Here is a 19348-nt window from a genome sequence, read left to right on the forward strand (position 1 = left end):
ATTATAGATGCAGCCCTCTGAAGAGGTTAGAGCAAAAAAAATGAAAAATATTAACCAACCTGCCATTTTGGAATCAGGGACCTATAAGTGAATGAATGATTTCTGCAATATACAAACATTATACTAGGACAAACCCTGCCCTCTGAGAAAACATTCATATTTTATATTTAGGGCAACTACAGAACCTCTTCTTGCAAAGCAAAGTCAAGGTAATCTGTAATAACTTGAAGGTGGTGTGGTTATTGCTCTCATCAAAAGAAACCAAAACACACAGAAATAAAGACCCGCTTACAAGAAAAAAAAAGCAGCATTACCATAGCAGCTCTCATGAAACAATCATTTCAACTGTTTTTTGATAGGAAAAAAAAAACAAAAAAACAAACACTTATGCAAGCCTTGGCATTAAAATATTTCAGCAAACATGTCTTATCTAAATAAATACATTTTAAATTAATCTCAACCTAATTATGTAACAACAATCTAGTATGTGTGCTTTGATGTTTTCCCTCATTTTACACAAAAATACAATAGTTCAGTAAAAGAACTCATTTCTTTTCTTTTGTGTAGGGAAGAAACAGGTGGTAAGAGGATGTGGGAGACTGGAATGGGGATTAAATCCTCAATGTTACTGTAGTCAGACTAATACAGGCACAATACTGTAAGACACCTGGAAGCATCCAGAGAATTAACCAAATAATTTATGTTTGAGAAACAAACACAAACAGCAAGTAAACAAACACCACACAGTCTTTAAGGTGTTCCGTTTGTAGTAATGTGCAGACAACCCTCATTATTTTCAGCAAAAGAAAGTGGGATTGCTGTGATGAAACAGGATGGTGGTTCGGGGCTGATACATCAATTCCATGTACAGTCAATTCTATGTAAAGGTTTTTCCCTAAAACAGCTGTATTATAGATGCTCTTTGTGTGTAATTTTTTTAAGATATCAAATCTTCTCAAAGGACATTTTGGATTTGAAGGAAACTTAGGAAATATGTCATCATTCTGTTGAGGTGTAGCGGGGACAATAATTGCATATACAACAGGTTTGACTGCACAGTTAAGGAAAATTTAGACAGCACTTATGCATGCGTGTGTGCACACAAAATCTCATACGCACACGCACACAGACACACACACACACAAACAAGTACATTCCTGCCCTTATATAGAGAGTACTGGGTTAAATAAGTGTTAGGCAGATGTAGTTAGAAACGGTACCGGGTTGAACAGTACGGAAAAGGGAATCAGCACATTGTGGTTAGGGGTAGGATGCTGAGGATGCATGTGTGTTTATTTCTCACTCAGTTAGGCAGCTGTCCAGCCCTACAGTGGCGTGACGTTCCTTGGAATAGCTGTGCCGTAAGCTGCCATTGGGCAAAGGATGATGAGTGGCAACAATGCCACAGTGCTTTAACAAACTGAGGCTGTAGTTGGTACCAGCAGTGGGGTCTTTGGGAGGAAAAGGCTTCATAGTTGAGAGGATGAGTGCCAGGCAGTCCGCCACATCTTTATTTGGTGCACACGCCAAAGCCGGGGTGTGACCTAAAGAAAGATTCAATTTATGTGCCAATTCAGACCAATTTCACTATGAACTGATAGTAGGTACAAGATCATTTATAAAGTTAATTAACTGATTAGTAATAAACCAAAAAGATTGTGTGTAAATAAAGAACAGGAAATGCCTCAACAGACAACTTTGATGTACCTCGTGACAGAAAACCTGGGAGAAATAACAAGGCTTTTCTTTTATCAGTCAGTTAATTTCACCTAGGAGCTTATGAAGAAAAAACACTGCTATACCATTTTTCTAAATTTCTGGAAGGTATTTAAGAACTGCAACAGAGCAATTCTGGTTAAAACCTTTTAAACAGAGAAAAATAATTTTTTAGGTCAAGATAAGGAACTCACCTTCCTCATCGACAGCCAGTACTGTGGCGCCTCGACTTAAGAGCACCTCCACCACAGTGGCAAGGCCATTTCGTGCGGCAATATGCAGGGGCCTTGCAATAGAGAGCAATGAACAAATTTAATCAATAAATATAAAATAGCCAAACTAGAACAGCCAGAAAAATGACAGGACAAAGTATTCATGAAACCTTACATTTGTAGAGCATTGTTTGTTGCATTGATGAGGGAAGGGTCATCAATCTCAGCCAAAATCAGTAGGGCACACATTTCATGGCTCTGGAATATTAAAAGAGAAGTTACATCATTATTTATGTTACAGATATGCATGCTGCAGCTAGAGGGTGGCCTTCTCCATAACCCAAATCCAAGTCCTCAAAGGATTAGAAACAGACTTTACAGTCAGCAGTTAGATGGCTAAATGGCTTCTGCTCGAGTTGACAATTTGTTCATAAATGCAATGCAGCGAAATGACTACTTCATACCTGGGTGACACCTATTCACATGACATTTATGCACTTTAGGAGGGATTATTCTCTGTGTATATGTTTTTCTCAATTAATTTCTGTCTGTTTTAGTGTGACTAACTGTCAGTGCCAGTTAACTATAAATTCCCATAGTTCAGACATTAGGGTAGATGGCTCTTTTAAAGGCAACATTGCTAAAAAATTAATGTAACCATGCTGTGGTACAAGGAAATGGGCACATTACTCGACTACAGGCCAAGTGTAGTGCTGTGTTGTTGTTGTTGTCCAGCAGTGATGGGTCTGCTTTGGCCTGATGAAGCAGGATCTCTGCAAAACAGATGTCACCCAGAAGCATGAGACCAGGTCCTGTAATGGGGAGGTCCTGCCACATGTGAAAATGAACAAGAATATATGGAATATGTAATAGGTACACACCGACAGCAGATGTCTGCCCGTTTTCTGCAGCCACCATCAGTGCAGAGCGGCCTGAAGAATCAACACAGTTTACCTCTGAACCCCAGACCAATGCTAGCTGCAACCCAGACACTTTCTCTGCATGAGCAGCTGCATGTAGGGGAGTCCTTTGAACAAAGTGCACAGAAAAACAATCACCACACATATCTAGAAAAGATTTTATAGTAAAAGCAATAAATCCTGAGCCAAATAAATCAGAGCCTCTTGTTACATTTACTGAACAATGAGTGACAGGAAGTGACTGAAAACCCATCTTAATGGTGAAATTCATCATTCCTCAATTATGACTTTTTTATACGACACAATTTGAATTAAAATGAATTATTGCTTCTCTGAAATTTTTCAGCATACATTAGCAGTAGAGTTTTTCCAACACAAGAAAAAAAATTAACAGTTGCACAGGCTGAAGGAAAAAACACCCTCACCTTCCTTTGGCATCTCTGAGGTTAATAATCTTGGTGCCCATTGTTTCCACCAGCAGTTCAGCAGCTGCGTCGTGACCATTCATTCTGCAGGGGAGTACAGGTTTGTTTTGCTTTAATGTCTGTCCCTCTTTGTGGAACTGCTCTAAACAGATGCAACATACTCACAATGCACAGTGCAGTGGAGTGAAGGGATTTCCTTCCTGGATACTTAATGGTTTGTGTTCAAGTAAAACTTCTAAACAGTCCTTGTGCCCTAAGAAGAATGTTCAGAAAATACAAGGTAGAAAATTTTGCAAGAAAATAGAAAAAAACTTACAAAAAATACTACAATAAAAGTTATAATAATATTGTGTATTAATTGTCATTATTATACAATTTATATTAATTAATAATAAGAATGCATTCGGCACAAATCCGGCATTACATTTTTGTTCAAAAGTTATCCTACCAGTTGAGTCACTGAGTTAAACAGCTATTAAAAGGACAGCACGAGACAACTGTCAAACAGCCTAGTGCGACACGCAACGAATATGCTAAGTAAATGGAAGTGTGAAATAAAAGAAAATGTATATGTATTAGATATACTACAGTATCACATATTACAGTGCAATTCAAAATAAATTAATTGTAAATATATGAGCTTTGCAGATTCCAGCAGACATCAAAGTTTGTTCTTTTTTCTGTCATTAAATTCCTCATTAAATCTAATATAGTTAAATTTAATGTTTGAAGGTGATATCAATGCCATTATGTTAATGAAACTGTTTGAACTGACAGCAGAAACTGCACCCCTCCTCACCATGGTAGGCTGCCCAGTGAGCAGGTGTGTAGCTCCTGTAATCCAGCAGGGAGTCCAGAGGGTCATCCTGCACAGCCACCTGCAATAGGAGCCGCAGGCTCTCGAAGTGTCCACCGGTGGCAGCAGAATGCAGCGGGCTCCAGCCGTGGGTGTCCCTGCACAGGGCAGAGGCGCCGTGCTCCAGCAGGGCCGACACACACTCCTCACTGCCCATTGCCGCCTTCGCCAGGGTCAGGACAGAGAACAGAGCAGCCCAGCGCAGAGTCACATGGAGAGGAACATAACACGAGGAAGAAGAAAATGTACGCATTCATACGCAAGCACTGGTGGAAGGACTGATACACATTAAACAGTACATTTCACAGGTTTTTTACAGTCTGCTATGTTGAACACAGCTACACCAAAAGAAATTTCACCTTGGGAACAAATCATCAGCTGGACAGCACCCCCCCCAGCCATGCTCACCGATCTGTGCAGGGCAGTGCGACTCTGCCTGTCCCCTGTGTCAGGCTTAGCCCCCCTCTCAAGAAGCATGTGGACACAGTCCACGTGACTGCCCAGGGTGGCCAACATCAGCGGAGTCCTACACAACACACACCAGCAAGCCTGACAAACTAGCTCAAAATAATCACAAATTGAAATTAACAGCAGAAACATTTCAGACTTTAAATTAAATTCAGAATGCTAATTTTATATTTAGTCAATTTTTTTTAAATAAAAACTGGCCAAAACAGAAAGATGACCAGTTGTAGGATGAATGGTACTTGAAAAGGGGAACAATTTCTAACTGGCAACCATGACACTTACTGGCCCTGTACATCTGCCAGGTCGATGAGGTCAGCTTTTTCAGCACGACTCATCAGCATGTACAAGCAGTCCGTGTGGCCACTGGCAGCTACAAGAGGGAAACATCCAAGAATAAACACGTTAGGGATGTTATTAATGGTAACGCCTCTAATGGTAAGCAGGGTTACACAGACATAGCCATCTGTATAAAGAAGAAATTCTTCTCTTGAAAACAGATTTCTAAAGTAAACATTTGTAGAAAGCGACATTTAGCAGACTTTTAATACTATTTTAATACTATTAGGATAGTGAAATTACAGCTGCTTGTGTACAAGGAAGACAGTGCAATCTGACTAACAAAAGATGAATACATGGAAGGGCAGAGTGTATAAACAATGGAAGAACAGAGCTTTAAGAGAGTAAAATGAAGCATAATCTGTAGCATTTGTTGCACATCCCTTGCACACAGTAATGGCCTTTCATATCAGGCATGACAGTATGAAGACGGTTTCAAAAATAAAAGCAAGTAAACTGGATGTGAACAGAAAATAATTAAAATCAAAATCAAGCATAGAAATCCTTCATAATGAAAAGTCTGGAAAAACACCCACACACCCATCTGCTGGGTTTATTTGGCAGCAGTTAAGGTGGCTGCCTACAATAAGGAGCAGTGAAGCACTGAAATGATAAAAGCAGTCAAACAAAAGCCTGTGGAGAAAACGATACCATAATGGTATAGGAGATAAATGCGAAAGGAATGAGACAAGTATCCTGGATGTCTCCACTCTTGGGTGGAGCAATAAGACATTGAAGTCTAGTAAGGAACTAATGATGGAGAAGCAGAAGCGTAAACAGACGTGGATATAAATTCTTATGCATTTAGTGGATTACCAAAATGGCAGTTTGGGGCAAATATCTATGAAATTTCGGCTTCGTTCAATCATTTGTTATTTTCATATCAGAACCGATGAAATGCAAAAGCAAGATATGTCACTTCAGAAGAGTTTAAATTAATAGCCATTTTCAGCCTCAAGGCTAAGGGGTTATCTAATCTGGAAACGTCTCTAAAAGAAGATGGTAGTCCCTGTTGGGCAATTATTTCTGTGCACGCTTGCAGCACATGGAAGGGCTTGTGTAGTGATGGCTGAGGGCAGTGACCACATTTGTCCTTGAACCTGGGTCCTCCAGGTTACAAATGTGTACTCTGACCATCAGGTATAGTGGGTAGCAATGTTAACTCTCTCATAGAAAACTGGGGTGCAATCCCCAAATGTACCATGTCAGCAAGACTGATAGCGCTGACATTTGCCTACCCCTGTAACATGACTGAAATTGTAAGTCGCTCTGGATAAGATATGTAAGTGACTGACACATCGTAGCGATGCCGTTGAACACGTTCTCTCACACGCACCCACACACACACACACACACACACCCACCAATACCAACACACTGTTCTTGTCTACAACATGCTATCATAGTTCAATAGGAATGTGAATTTTTCCCCATACAGCTTCTCTAAAAGAAGCAGGCTGGTCTCATTCCTGTGTGTAATTTGCATTCCCCATAGTGTGACTAACTCAGTCTGACAGTAGTGAGTTTAGCATAGCAAGTTGCCAACTTGCTGACAACTTGGAGCTTAACATTTCAGGTGGAAGTCATGGCTGTGAAATTTGACTCTGCATTACGTTCACACATAGGTTAATGCGGTTTCTCCATATGACTGCATGCAAGAACCGTCTCATGTGTACTGTGACAGTTCAGGATGAATACACGTACCATTACACCTCTATCTAGAAATGGATCAGATTACAACAAATATGAACTAATAATTTAATGCGTACAGCTATACACCTCTACTGTCTGTATGCATGACATCAAACCAGAATCCAAATAAATAAATTAATACATAATGCTTTCTACAACCTAGATGTTACAGTGGTCATATGAAAGGCCTGCAGTCTAAGGTGGTACCTGCGACATGGAGGGGTGTCCACTTGCGAGCCCGCTCCTTGAGGAAGCAAGAGGCACCGTGAGCCAGGAGCACCTCCACGCAGGAAGCATGACCTCTCTGGGCAGCCAGATAAAGCGCTGTGCGCCCACCACTGTCCCTGCCGTCCAGACTCACCAGAGTCTCAGCCAGCACCCGCAGAGCTTCACAGTGACCATTATATGCCTGGGGGAGATGGAGAAGGGGAGAGAGGATTGGGGGGGAGGGGGGGAAGGAAGGCGAGAGAGAGACTTCAAACCTCAAAATCTGGCATCAGCGGACAACTTTATTCTCCATTCTTGAATATTAACTAATATCTGAAGATTTGTCTACGATGTTAATCTCTATTCATAAGTCACACAGTATATATAGAGTGTTTTCTTTGAATGTACAGAGATGCTTTACATACTCACAGCCAAGTGTAAAGGGCTCAGAGGAAAACTGCTCTCCACATCTCCCAAACAGTTGAAGGACATTTCTAAGAGCTGGCAATAAAAGCAATTCATATAAAGTGTCCCCTTATAAAAGCAAAGGTATACCTATTAAGCCACCTTGAGCACTGCAGCCAAAATCCTGTATACTGGTAAAAGAAACTGATACCACTATTATTTTTCAATAGTGCTACATTGATACATAGTCAATGATTTAAAAAAATAACATTTTTTGCAATGAATATGCATATGCACCAACTTGTTTTTTGCGCATTTGTTGTCTACCACATGCTACTTGCGCAGTATGTACAAAAAGCTTCTGCTCACATAGGAGAGCTGAACATGATTATTTTTGTGAACATGTTTGCTTACATCCTCTCTCTCACTTTCTCTCTCCCTTTTACACACACACTGTTGCATGAATATACATTAATTCCATACTGAACAAGGGAATCATATAATTCAAATGTCAGGTATGATCATTTCAACCCAAAACAGGGGATGTTAAGCTTGAGAGAGCCCAACACATTCAAACCTACCAGTTCCAAGTTCTGCTTGTTGCCATAGGCAGCTGCATAGTGAACAGGGCTGAATCCTTTGCTGTTGCGCAGGCCTGGGTCAGCCCCGTTATCCAGCAGATACTCCAGACATCTGGGCAGAAAGGCAGCAGACGGCACATGAGATCCAGCACAACTGCAATGTGCTACAAGAATGATTTTAGCAGCAGCAAAAACTGTACTTACAGCAGACCTTCCTTATCTCGCTCATTGCTCTGGCGGTTGCCAAAGTGGTGACAGTCCAATCTGAAACAAAGTTGAATTCATAAAAGACACGCAACAAAATCCAGCACTCTATCATCTGCCAATTACAACTCGCTGTGTAATCCGATATTTGGCTGATCATCATTTTAATCAGTTTTACCCTGCAACAAATTTCTGCAAATTACCGCAGAAGCATGGCAACTACAGAATTGATGCTTTCCCTGCCCAGCTGAAGCTGAAGGCGAGCGTCTGAGCGGGTGGGAATACCATACCTGCGGAAGGTCTGGGATGCAGCAGCGTAGTGCAGGGGGCTGCACCCCTTCAGGTCCAGCTCGTTGACCTCGGGTCCGGCACTCACAAGGGCCACCATGCATTGGAAGTTTCCATTTGCTGCTGCATAGTGCAGGGGTGCCCTGAACATTGGGGAAGGAGTGGTGGGAAAGAGCTGATGAGCAACACCAAGCCACAGCATTGAGTGCTAAAAAGAACAAAATCCCTACAAATGAGCAAATAACTTACCTTCCCAGCTTATCCTTTTTCATCAGATCTGCACCACTGCTCAACAGCAAGTTAAGACATTCCACATTTCTGCCAAGAAAAAAGTCAACAGACTATCAGTCAAATGTGTAACCATCAAAGTCTTTAGAATTCTTAAACATCCCAAGTTGTGTTTTTAACTTCCTTTAACCTAAACACATTCAGGATGTGTGCAATCCAGGCATGTCTGGCTCCAGGCATCTTACCCTCCAGAGGCGGCAGCGTGCAGGCAGGTCCTCCCCAGGCTATCTGGGGTGTTTATGTCAAACCCAGCAGACAGCACATGTTCCTTACTCAAAGATGACACAATGCTGTAAAGCTGACCTACAATGGGCAGTACAAAAGCCATTTACTTCAGAGGTAAGTAAATTAAAGTACATTATCAAGACTTAAAAAAGAAAAATAATAAGGATAGAAAACAATCGGGAGTGTATCAGCTGCTAACAGAAGGGTTTCAACGGATTCAATATGTCACCTTTCAGCATTCATACAAATAAATAAATAAAAATCCACTACTGCATTATTTTAAAGAAATAAATGTACTTTCAATTAGTGCATTCTCTAAGAAACTGCCCAGTAGCAATTTTGTTTGTACTAATCTAGGCACTTTGGTGCTAACAAAAGGTGTACTGCTCTTAGAGATGTCATAGCACAACAGAAAAAGGCACAGATGCATACACATTTACCGTCAATGAAATCCAGATTCAATTAATATGCACATTTTATTTAACCACCCAAGCCCTACACATGTCCATCTTGTTCCATTAGAAACCACTGTAATAGCAATACAAAAAAACACTGAAGCCTAACATGTTTGACTTGGATGGGTAGTCGGTGATTTAACAAGGCCAACTGGCAAACATTTCAGAACAGGAAGGTTACTTCTCAACAATATCCACACATCAAGTTAACAAGCCAATAACTAGTTAGCAAGGGACCAAGTAGCTAGTTATTTCCAAGCATGATGCAGGCTTCACTCTCCAGGGTTCAGAACAATAAGTGATTTTGTTCTGAACTTTGCAGTGTGCATAAATTATAAAATTGGGAATGTGGCCACAAACCAGACACATGGTGTGGATCTGATTTTAATCATGAGCAAGTCATGGTGTAAAATATTGCAATCCAGTTTATTATGCGAAATTCAACACATTTGGTGGACTGAAAATGTAAGAGTTTGCTGTTGTAAACAAATCCCAATAAAACTGGTGCTAGATAAACATGTCTGTGCATGTAGTTTACATGCAATCATTTTTGCAGTTTTTACTTAGCTACAATCTCCTGTAATTTGCATGGTTTTCATTTGCATACTGGAACATAACAAGGTCTTACAATTTATGATGCAAGACTTGCCTGTCACATATACAATACTAACTGAGATTTTCAAATGAGCTTTGATCTTAAAAGAACATAAAAGCCACGAAGGACCAATTTATACAATAAAATGATTTCTCCCAATGGATTTAATCATTATAAAAAATGTTTGGCAAAGTTCAGGGGGGCATTAAGAAGCAAGAATGCACTAATAGAAATAACAACCAACCTGGAAGAACTCAGAGGAATATAGTAGTGGATGACAAAAGAATACTTCCTACCAAACCAATTGACAATCATAAAGAGAATACACCAACATAACCTTAGAAGCTGTACCAGAAAGAAACTTTGAGCCTTAAAACCTTAAGACTCAAGAACCAAAAGGTACTTAAAAATTTATTTTTGGTCACATGAGATAAGGACCAACATGCATAGAGTACTGGGAAAATGAGGATGTCATCCTCAAAGTAAAATTGTACTTTAACCTTGTAGTCATGGTTTTATTGAAACAATGTGCTGGCAAACAAAATCAAAATAATAAAAACAGTATTGCCATCTAATAATGTATGAACTGCACTGTATAAGTGGAAAACAGATTATTTCTGTTAATAATATAAACATTACCTGAGGAGAGTAACTTTCGACAACAGTCTGAAAACCCGTAAAGCACCGCCAAGTGCAATGGAAACATCCCATGAATCCCTTGCCTAAGAAGAGGAAGGGGAGGGAGGGAAGCAAATGTGGAAAAGTAAAGGATCCTGTTTCTGGAATTTAAAAAAGGTACATTGAGATAAAGTCAAAGAGAAAAAGGTTGCAGTTTGTTGCAGGGGCATTGTTAGACCTGATTTAGGGGGGGGTTACAGTCCTCCCTTAAATGTTCTTTAGCACCCCCCAAATAAGCAATCCATTAGTTTAAATCGACAGGTCTGATTTATTCAACCATGTTTTTGTTGTCCAAAATTATCTGAAATGAAATCACATTTACATGCTAGTGAAAATACCATTAAGCTAGCAGAGGAAGCCTGATGACTGATGAACAAATGTTAATTTGTTACTCAAAAAGCAAAGTAAAAACTTCTGCATTACACAATTCAACATTTTGGGCCGGTACTAATGGATAGTTTGTTATTTTTCATTTTTGCTATTCTCTTGGAGGGCTTAGACACATTCACAAATCTCTATTGATGCCTCTGCCATTGACTAATCGCTCTCTCTGCATTGCTTTGCCAAAATCTCAACCAGTTGGTCTCACATTATGTCTGTCAGTGCATGTTCCTGAACACTGTGTAACTTCAACACAAAAGCAAAGAAAATACGTAATGTGATGTCTATTACTAATGTCTATTACAAATGTCCGAAATGAAATTGACACATGAACCCTGATGACTGATGAACAAATGCTAATGTAACATTAATGCAAAAGTTATTTTTTTATTTGCCTTTTAGTAAACAATGCAGTATTAGGGGGCATTTTTCATTTTTGCAATTCTCCTGGGGGGATTAAGCCGCCCCTCACCTATTCATATACTTCTAGTGACACCCCTGGTTCATGGTAAAGTAAGGTCCTTGGTAATCACAAGAAAACCACATGATTTAACCCAGCAATTATCAAAGTTATTTTTTAATTAAAGGTTTACCAAACTATGAATATTCCAGAGGGCTCAGAATCAAACAAAAGCAACTGAACAATATCATCCAGTATTTATTTAGTTTGTTCTAATAGTAAGGATAGGGTTGATGAGGGGGGGGGGGGTATATTTTATTTAAAAAATAATAATAATCATATATAAATATTAGCCAAAAAAGAAGCATGTTCCACAATAGTGCATTTATTAAAGCTTCACTGTACATCATCTCAAGACTTTCTAAACCCCAATACCTCTTCCCATTGCTACAATCATGGATCTGTTTAAAAAGAAAGAGAACTGCTGAAGGCTAGTTGGAACTTGACTAATCAACTGAACATGTAATTAACAAATCCCTTGGTTATCAAAGCAACTGCATTTACTGTGCTATTTATGAGTTTTATATTCCAACAGTAATATTTTTACGCTTTTCAGATACATTAAAAAAGTCAGACATTGCCAAGCTGACTGCTAGAGGTTGTCGGTCAGTTTACCAAGGTTACCTGCTGGCAGCCAGGTCAGGTTGTGCAGGGCTTACCTGGCTGTGTCAGCACCATTAGTCATCAGAGTGCTGATGAGCAGTTCGTGGCCATGCCTAGCAGCAATATGAAGAGGAGTATTGCCGTATTTATCCACACAGTCTATCTCCCCACCTTAAAGAGATCAGTAAGAAGGCAACTGAAATAAGGGAGATTTCAAAAGCTCACCTTGTTCGTAGATGTGCACGTGTTGGAAAGCGCTAAATTCAGACGATTTCTCTAATTTAGCATCGTTAAATCATTATTTTTGATTAAACAAACACGCCTTGAGGTTTAGAAATGTTCTTAAACTGCCAAGGTGGCAGTTTTATTAATGGATGCATACATTTCGTCCTCTGTTTTAAAATTATTTTTAAAAGATATTGCAATTTGCTGGAAACCATGAAATAAAAAAATCGAGTTACAAAAACAAACAATACCAAAAAAAATTAATGGAAAAGTGCATTTAGATAAATGTGATGTACCATTTTGAATAAGGATCTGGGAACGGGTGAAGCGCCCATGAATGGCTGCCATGTGCAATGGGCTCTTCCCTTCTTTATTCTGAAGCGAGAAAAATAAAGGATCAAGCTATTTTAGATAATCCAAAAAAATTTTTTTTTTAATTTTCCAGTTAAAGCACTGGAAGAAAAACCTGTAGTTTGAACAAGCATAATCTGATTAGGACAAGTGAAATACCAATCAAGCACTACCTTTACTAACTGTGCACATGATTTGGAATATTATTTCATTTCATAAAAGAATTTCAAACATTTACAGGCCACTTGAACATCAATGGGCTATACCATTGGCTGTCAACTATAAGATGATATACTTTATTTAAAAAAGCTACTGAGAAAAATAGCCATAAAATACGTTGTCAGCAAAGGACTTTAGAGACATTACTGCTAATGTGTGTAGTATGTAAAATATTAACAATATAAATAAATCAGTTGATTAAGTTAGTGTATCAAACACTATCACCGAGTGGAAATATTGTAAATAATTACATAATAATAAATAAGTTTAATGCAAAATATGATAGAAAACATCACTAGAAATTGGTACCAAATATATCAAATGTGATGCATCTTAATTTAATAAGGATTACTGTATGTTATAATTTTGAAACATCTACTTCTTTAAATATAAACTTCCTCCTACAAATTCAGAAGTACTTTGCTTGCTCAGGTGTTGAAGGTCCAAAACACACACATAGTCAAACATTTTCAACCAGCCCTACATACCTCTTGTAACATTGTAACATCATATTCAAATAAATTATATTGATCTTAATAATAAGAGTATGTACGTTTTTACATAATTTTACTCAAATTGATCAAATTTATTATAAAAAGGAAGTGAAAGACTGAGATGAAATATAAAAAAAAAAAAAAAAGTTAGATGTTGCAACATAACCCCATCTAAACCAAGCAACTGAAAAAAAATACATTTTAAAAATCTAAATAAAACCTTTTAAAAGCAACCATTTTAAAATAGTCAAATTCATGTCATTTGACCTAGTGGATCTTACTGACCTGCATGTTGACATCTGCACCATTGTTGACTAGCAGCTCAAGACAAAGGGCCCCATTGGTGGAGACAGCAGCCAGATGCAGGGGTGTGCAGCCTCGTAGGTTGGGCTGGTTCACATTGGCGCCACGGTTCACCAACTCATTGGCTACAGCCTCCTGCCCGTTGTAACAGGCCATGTGCAGGGAAGTGTTCCCGAAGGCATTTGGTTCATCAATCTGATTGAGGAAAACCAGGAAAAGCAAAGATGATTAGTTGTGAGTACATATTTAATAGAGAAGACGGATCTGCTTCACTTCTGCTGTAGTTCCAACTTTCGAATGTTTCAGCTGGCGTCTTACAGAATTCACACTTGGACTAAGGACCCTCAGCTGCAATAAATAAACTTTTTAAAAAGTTGTTTTAGGCATTGTTGCCTCACCTCTGCTCCAAGTCGAAGAAGGTACTTGACTATGTCAATGTGCCCACTAATAGCAGCTACATGCAGAGGAGTGTAACCCCGCTTATCCCTGCAGGCCACGTCAGCGTTGCGAGACACCAAGAGCTTCACAATCTCCAAATGCCCTGGTCAGACAGAAAACCCAATACGATTAAAATAAGGCCACATGTGTTGAAGTTAAATTTGCATGAAAGGATTGGTTGTCACAGTTTTCTGTAATAAGACTCAAAATGAAAAACCAACTACTGTGTAGTTTGAACAACATGGTTCAAACATTGACTTTCCGCTGACACATTGATCGCACTTCTCTAGTGATCAATTATTCATCGCTATATCACACAATTAATCCTAAAGGCCCTAAAGCAGCAGATATTAACCCAGTTCTCAGAATCCCCATCCAGGTGCATAGGTTTTCCACTTAAGGATTAACCAACAAGAAGATCTTGATATGTTGTTACTCCAAAGTAACAAATAAGGCATTTATGACAAATTTATGTGAAAAGGTTGTGCTTAATGGTGCGTTTTTACAAACATGTAAACATGTAAACATGTTTGTAAAAACGCACCATTAAGCACAACCTTTTCACATAAATTTGTCAGTTCACTTACTAAGGACATCAACACAAATGTATATGTATGCATTATTATTACACAATACTGAAATAATTTATTTTTTGAGCTCATGGTAATTGGTTAGTTCATAACCCAAATGGAAAACCAAGAACGGCTTTACCGAGATAAGCAGCCCAGTGAATAGCCTTCCGGTCCTTTTTGTCACTGGCGCTCAGGTTTGCTCCTTTGTTCAGAAGCAAGGTCACCATCTGAGAAAGGGGGGCATATTTTTGCTGTTAAGATTTTATGTACTGTACCAGAACTACAACTAAAATTGGAAATACAACTGAGTCTCAAACTTGGGTTAAAAGTATGCAATACACTTACAGGCAGCTTTCCAAGTTTAGTTTGTAGTAAAACTGCTTTTTCATGGGGTTTCATTAGAAATGTAGATGCTACAAATATTTTAGCCAGAGTAAGATGAAGGAAATCATGCCTCATTGCTGTATACCAGCAACAAACCTCAAAATGATGGAGTAAGCTAACAAATAAGAACAAATCATATACCTTCTCATTCTATTCAGTAATTTGAACTCATTACATTTCATATGGGATTACCTCTGTGTGTCCACTGTAGGCTGCATGGTGCAAGGCTGTTCTACCATTCCTGTCTGCAACATTCAGACTGCTCAACAGGGGCATGAGAGCCTCAGCACACCTCGTGGCCCGGTTAGAGGCAGCCACGTGCAGCGGTGTCTGCCAGAGCCTGTCCCGGGCATTGACCTCTGCACCCTGCCTCAGCAGCAAGCCCACTGCCTTCTGAGAGTGCAGAGCAAGAGAATGAAGTGAATAACAGGAAAAAGATTGCACAGCGTAGGGAAACTACAGGTAAATGAGAAAGGGGGAAAAAACTACTTACTTCATTCCTCGAGGCAGCTGCCCGATGCAGGGGAGTGAGCCATGCTTGGTCCTTAGCAGTAACACTAGCACCTTAGAAGGAACAGAAATGGCTAAAGTCCTTTTTTTTTTTGGCCGGGGCGGGCTACTAACAGATTTGAGCACATTTTGAGGTGTCAAATTTGGAGTTACATTTTTTAAACTTATGTTTTAGAATAACTTTAATGTTAACAGCCCAGTTTAATAAAGTTTCATCATGTTACTCTAAAGCAATTTTGGCTCAGACAGTCAAGGAAGCATATATGCAACTCTACTCATACCCGATTTGATGAGGAGGTCCATGATGCGAACATCACCCAAACAAGCAGCTGCATGCAAAGGGGTACGCCGTTCTTGGTCCTGCAATAACCATCAGCCATCATTCCACATCGTAGTCAGGCGCTCATATTTCTTTAACACCACCAATGTTCAGGGGTTTTGAGAGACAGTCAGTTGTTGCAAATTAAATTTTCACAGGGATTATGAAAAAGGCATGAAAATCTTCACACTAAAAGCTGGCCCTGTTAAAGTGGAATAGATGTGCTCCCCTCCTAGTGACTGCTTCAGTGATTAAAAAGAACTACTGAACAATTTAGCTATTAGGTGGTATAACTGTACACTACACTTACCAGTACATTGACTTCATCTTTCTTGTGCAATAAAAACTTTACCTCTTCTGCATTTCGGCTGAATATTGCCTGGACTAGAGGTGGCTGTAAGAGAAAATGAGCTTTTTCAAATGTATAATACTTGTGCAAAATTTTGAATTTTTTTTTTGCAACAGCAGAGTGTCAACATGTATGTTTTATTAAGTATATTTATCTGTGACATATTAGTATCACCAATATGTTACAAAAATATTGTCACAATTTCTGTCTGCAATGAATTTGAGATGGTTATTCGTTAATAAACCAATGTAAAAAATATGTAACCAAACAAGAGGAAAGAGCATATGAAAACTGATGGGCTATAGGCTAAATCTGCAACTTATACACCTATAAAGGTGCACATACAGGGGAGGCATTTCTAATAAAGTGGGTGGTAAGAGTATAGAATTAATTATGCATCAGATAATGGTTGGTGCCTGTGACCTGACAACCCACTACTATTAACTAATACAAACACGCTACCTCAGAGGTCATATTTCAATTAGCTCAAATTATAAGTGGAACTACAAGAATATATCTATTGAATATATATATTGAATTTCCAAGATACTAAATATGCAAAGGACTAATGAAGACATAGCAAACAGATAAATACCAAATATGAGATTTCTTCTTAGAGTGAAAAAAGCTATGATCACAAACTAAAACACTAAGTTTCATTTCTTGGATCCCGCCTGTCAGAAAAGTCTGTTGGATCCACTGAGATCTAGTGGAAGTTCTCATATGGAGTCAGAAACAACAGGTGCAGCAAGATCTGCTAGCTTTTACTGCCAGCAGTGCCCCAAAGACTGAGCTCCTTTTAATTTCAGTTTTTCTGTCTGTAAACATTTTTGGGCTTATAATTTATATAGGAACCTTTTTATTTAACAGCTTTTATATCCAGTCATTAAAGTAATATTAAATATTAAACAAAAATAGTAAACAAATATATTTGTTTAAAGAATATTTAAGTATCAGTGTTGCTGTGGTACATATCAGCTGGTTGGTCGCAGTTGATGGTCTGTTATAGTCCAGCAGCCTTTCAGGTACTTCACTTGGTCTTGGTGCCCAGCTTAGCTATGATCTTCAGGTCAGCAGCTCTGGTGTTGAGCTTTGGTTCATTGGGTCTTGGTTCCTAATTTGGAGGTGTGAAGATGATAATGATGATGACGCCATCGTCGTCATCTCCCCTCTAACCTGTCGTCCTGGCTCCCCCTTGCCGTAACATGTGTTGCACCTCATCAATCTCTACTTGTGACAGCAGTTGCTGCTTGCGGATGTTGGAAAACTGAGCTAAGGCTACTAGTTGTTTCAGTGTTAGTCTAGATGTGAGGTTTTGAAGCATCCATAGTTCCCACATCCTCTGCATATACTCTCTCGCACTGGGGTTGCTTGTACTGATTGTGCTTAGGGCCTCAAATAATAACTATCCCACTCAAATGTTGACGCTAGCAGGTAATAAGGAATGCACTGCCAGTAACAGCTGGCCTTACTAAGCAATTATAAAAGCCATCTTCCCTTTTTGGTAAAGGAGGGGACAGAAATTGATGATCCAGCTCCACCCACAGACCTCAATCCAGAATAAATTTCATGAATACAGAACAAAATCATGTAATGCAATTTTGTAATTACAGAAACACTTTACAGGACCTATAATGCTAAATAGCAGTTGCAGTAGTGACAGAAAGGTCATCATGAAAACTGAGCTGAGCTGAAGGGGGTGCTTGAGCTGAAATTATACCCAATACAGGAAATGGTTTATGTGCGAGATTCATGTGAAGCCTTACAAGCAAGGCAAAGAAGTCACATTCTTTCAGGATAGAACTGCACAGTAGCTAGGTCTCCGTCTTCTAATGCTAAGGCATTATACACAAAACGTTCTCAGCAAAACTAAAACTGTCTGTTTTTTGTGATACATTTCCTTATTGGGGACTTAATAGCCTAACTCTGGCTAACTTATTTAACAAATTCAGAGTATCCTGATCACAAACTTATTTCTTATAAAGAAGGTTAGTTAGGTAGCCTGATGGGGCTCGGTTAGCAAACACTAACTGTCTGACAGGGCTTATTGCAAATAAATCATGCTAATCATTCTAACGTTAGCTTATGTTCCAGGTTTGCACATCAAACGTCAATTCCATGCAGTCATCTAGCTAAAACATTCCTCCAACAGAAAACTATTTTTGATGCGACAAATTAAAGTTATCTAAAATTACATGTTATCTAGTTACCTAGCTACCTAGATAGCCAGGATAGATTAGCCAATCGTTCCGCTATCGTTAGTTAGCGAACCTCTAGCTAGCATCCTCTAAAGCTTGCTAGGTACCTAGCCAGCTAGCTACGTAATGTTAGCTAGTTGGCTAGCTACCTATAAAGTCGTTATATTGCTAACCCTACGCAAACTAAAATGTATTCGTGGTTTGCGTACACAAACAACTAGCGTTATAACAACGTGTGGCATGTTTCAAATGACATCGAGGACTGAAAAATGCAACCTAATTCACGACCTAGCAGCTGCTAGTTAGCTAACTAGTTAGGTAGCCAAAGGCCGAACCCGCCCCATTTAATAAAGAAAGCACTGGTATTAAAGAAAAATTTGCGGCTCAAAATCTCGAGATTACCTGGTCTGTTATGCTTAGTATTCCCATCTCCCCAAATCAGTCAGGGCGAAGCTCCTTCATCAGGCCATAGAAGAGTGAGGTAATGATATTATTTTTGTTTGATTTGTGATAATTAGTCAAGGAAAGGCTAACTTCATGTCCATGTACGCTCGCCGTTGTTTATTGCTCTGACTAACGGAACAGATAGACAGTATCCACCTACAGGATCGGCGGCACTACAACACCAACTCAGTTGAAATAATAGTGACATCTCGCGGTTTATTCGGAGACGATGTGAAAACTACACTCAGCAATCATTTTATTAGAGACGTCTAGCTACGTTGTATCTAGGCTTACTTGCTTGGTCTAGCATTATATTATTTTATGTGCGTACAATTACAACCCATCTGCTAGCATGGACATTACATGTCACAGTAGTGCGCCGCTCAATACCAGAAACTGACCACCACTCGTGAAGGACTTGCCAAATATACAATCTTTACTGTTAAAAGGTAAAGAACAGTGTGAATGGAATCCATAAAGAATTCCAGAATTAATATATAATTCATATGACATTCATATGGCGTAAGGATTATCAATCGGGTTGCAC

The 19348-nt window shown here is 39.1% G+C and overlaps 1 protein-coding gene across 1 annotated transcript; it reads right to left on the reverse strand.

Annotated features, from left to right (window-relative positions):
- Positions 1–680: 680 nt before the first annotated feature.
- Positions 681–18901, reverse strand: LOC113588687 (serine/threonine-protein phosphatase 6 regulatory ankyrin repeat subunit C). The gene is made up of 28 exons (XM_027027976.2): positions 18760–18901; positions 16121–16204; positions 15773–15851; positions 15475–15545; positions 15174–15374; positions 14737–14824; positions 13986–14128; positions 13570–13782; positions 12517–12595; positions 12052–12166; positions 10513–10595; positions 8784–8901; positions 8560–8628; positions 8313–8453; positions 8023–8082; positions 7819–7930; positions 7262–7333; positions 6833–7034; positions 4880–4967; positions 4538–4655; positions 4073–4292; positions 3439–3526; positions 3274–3357; positions 2810–2955; positions 2619–2701; positions 2104–2186; positions 1911–2002; positions 681–1544 (listed from the first exon to the last, which is right to left on the reverse strand). The coding sequence occupies exons 1-28, from the start codon at positions 18784–18786 to the stop codon at positions 1300–1302; spliced, it is 3204 nt and encodes a 1067-aa protein (XP_026883777.1). The 5' UTR covers positions 18787–18901; the 3' UTR covers positions 681–1299.
- Between the last annotated feature and the right edge of the window lie 447 nt (positions 18902–19348).

This window comes from Electrophorus electricus, chromosome 20, assembly GCF_013358815.1.
Source record: "Electrophorus electricus isolate fEleEle1 chromosome 20, fEleEle1.pri, whole genome shotgun sequence".
NCBI lineage: Eukaryota > Metazoa > Chordata > Actinopteri > Gymnotiformes > Gymnotidae > Electrophorus > Electrophorus electricus.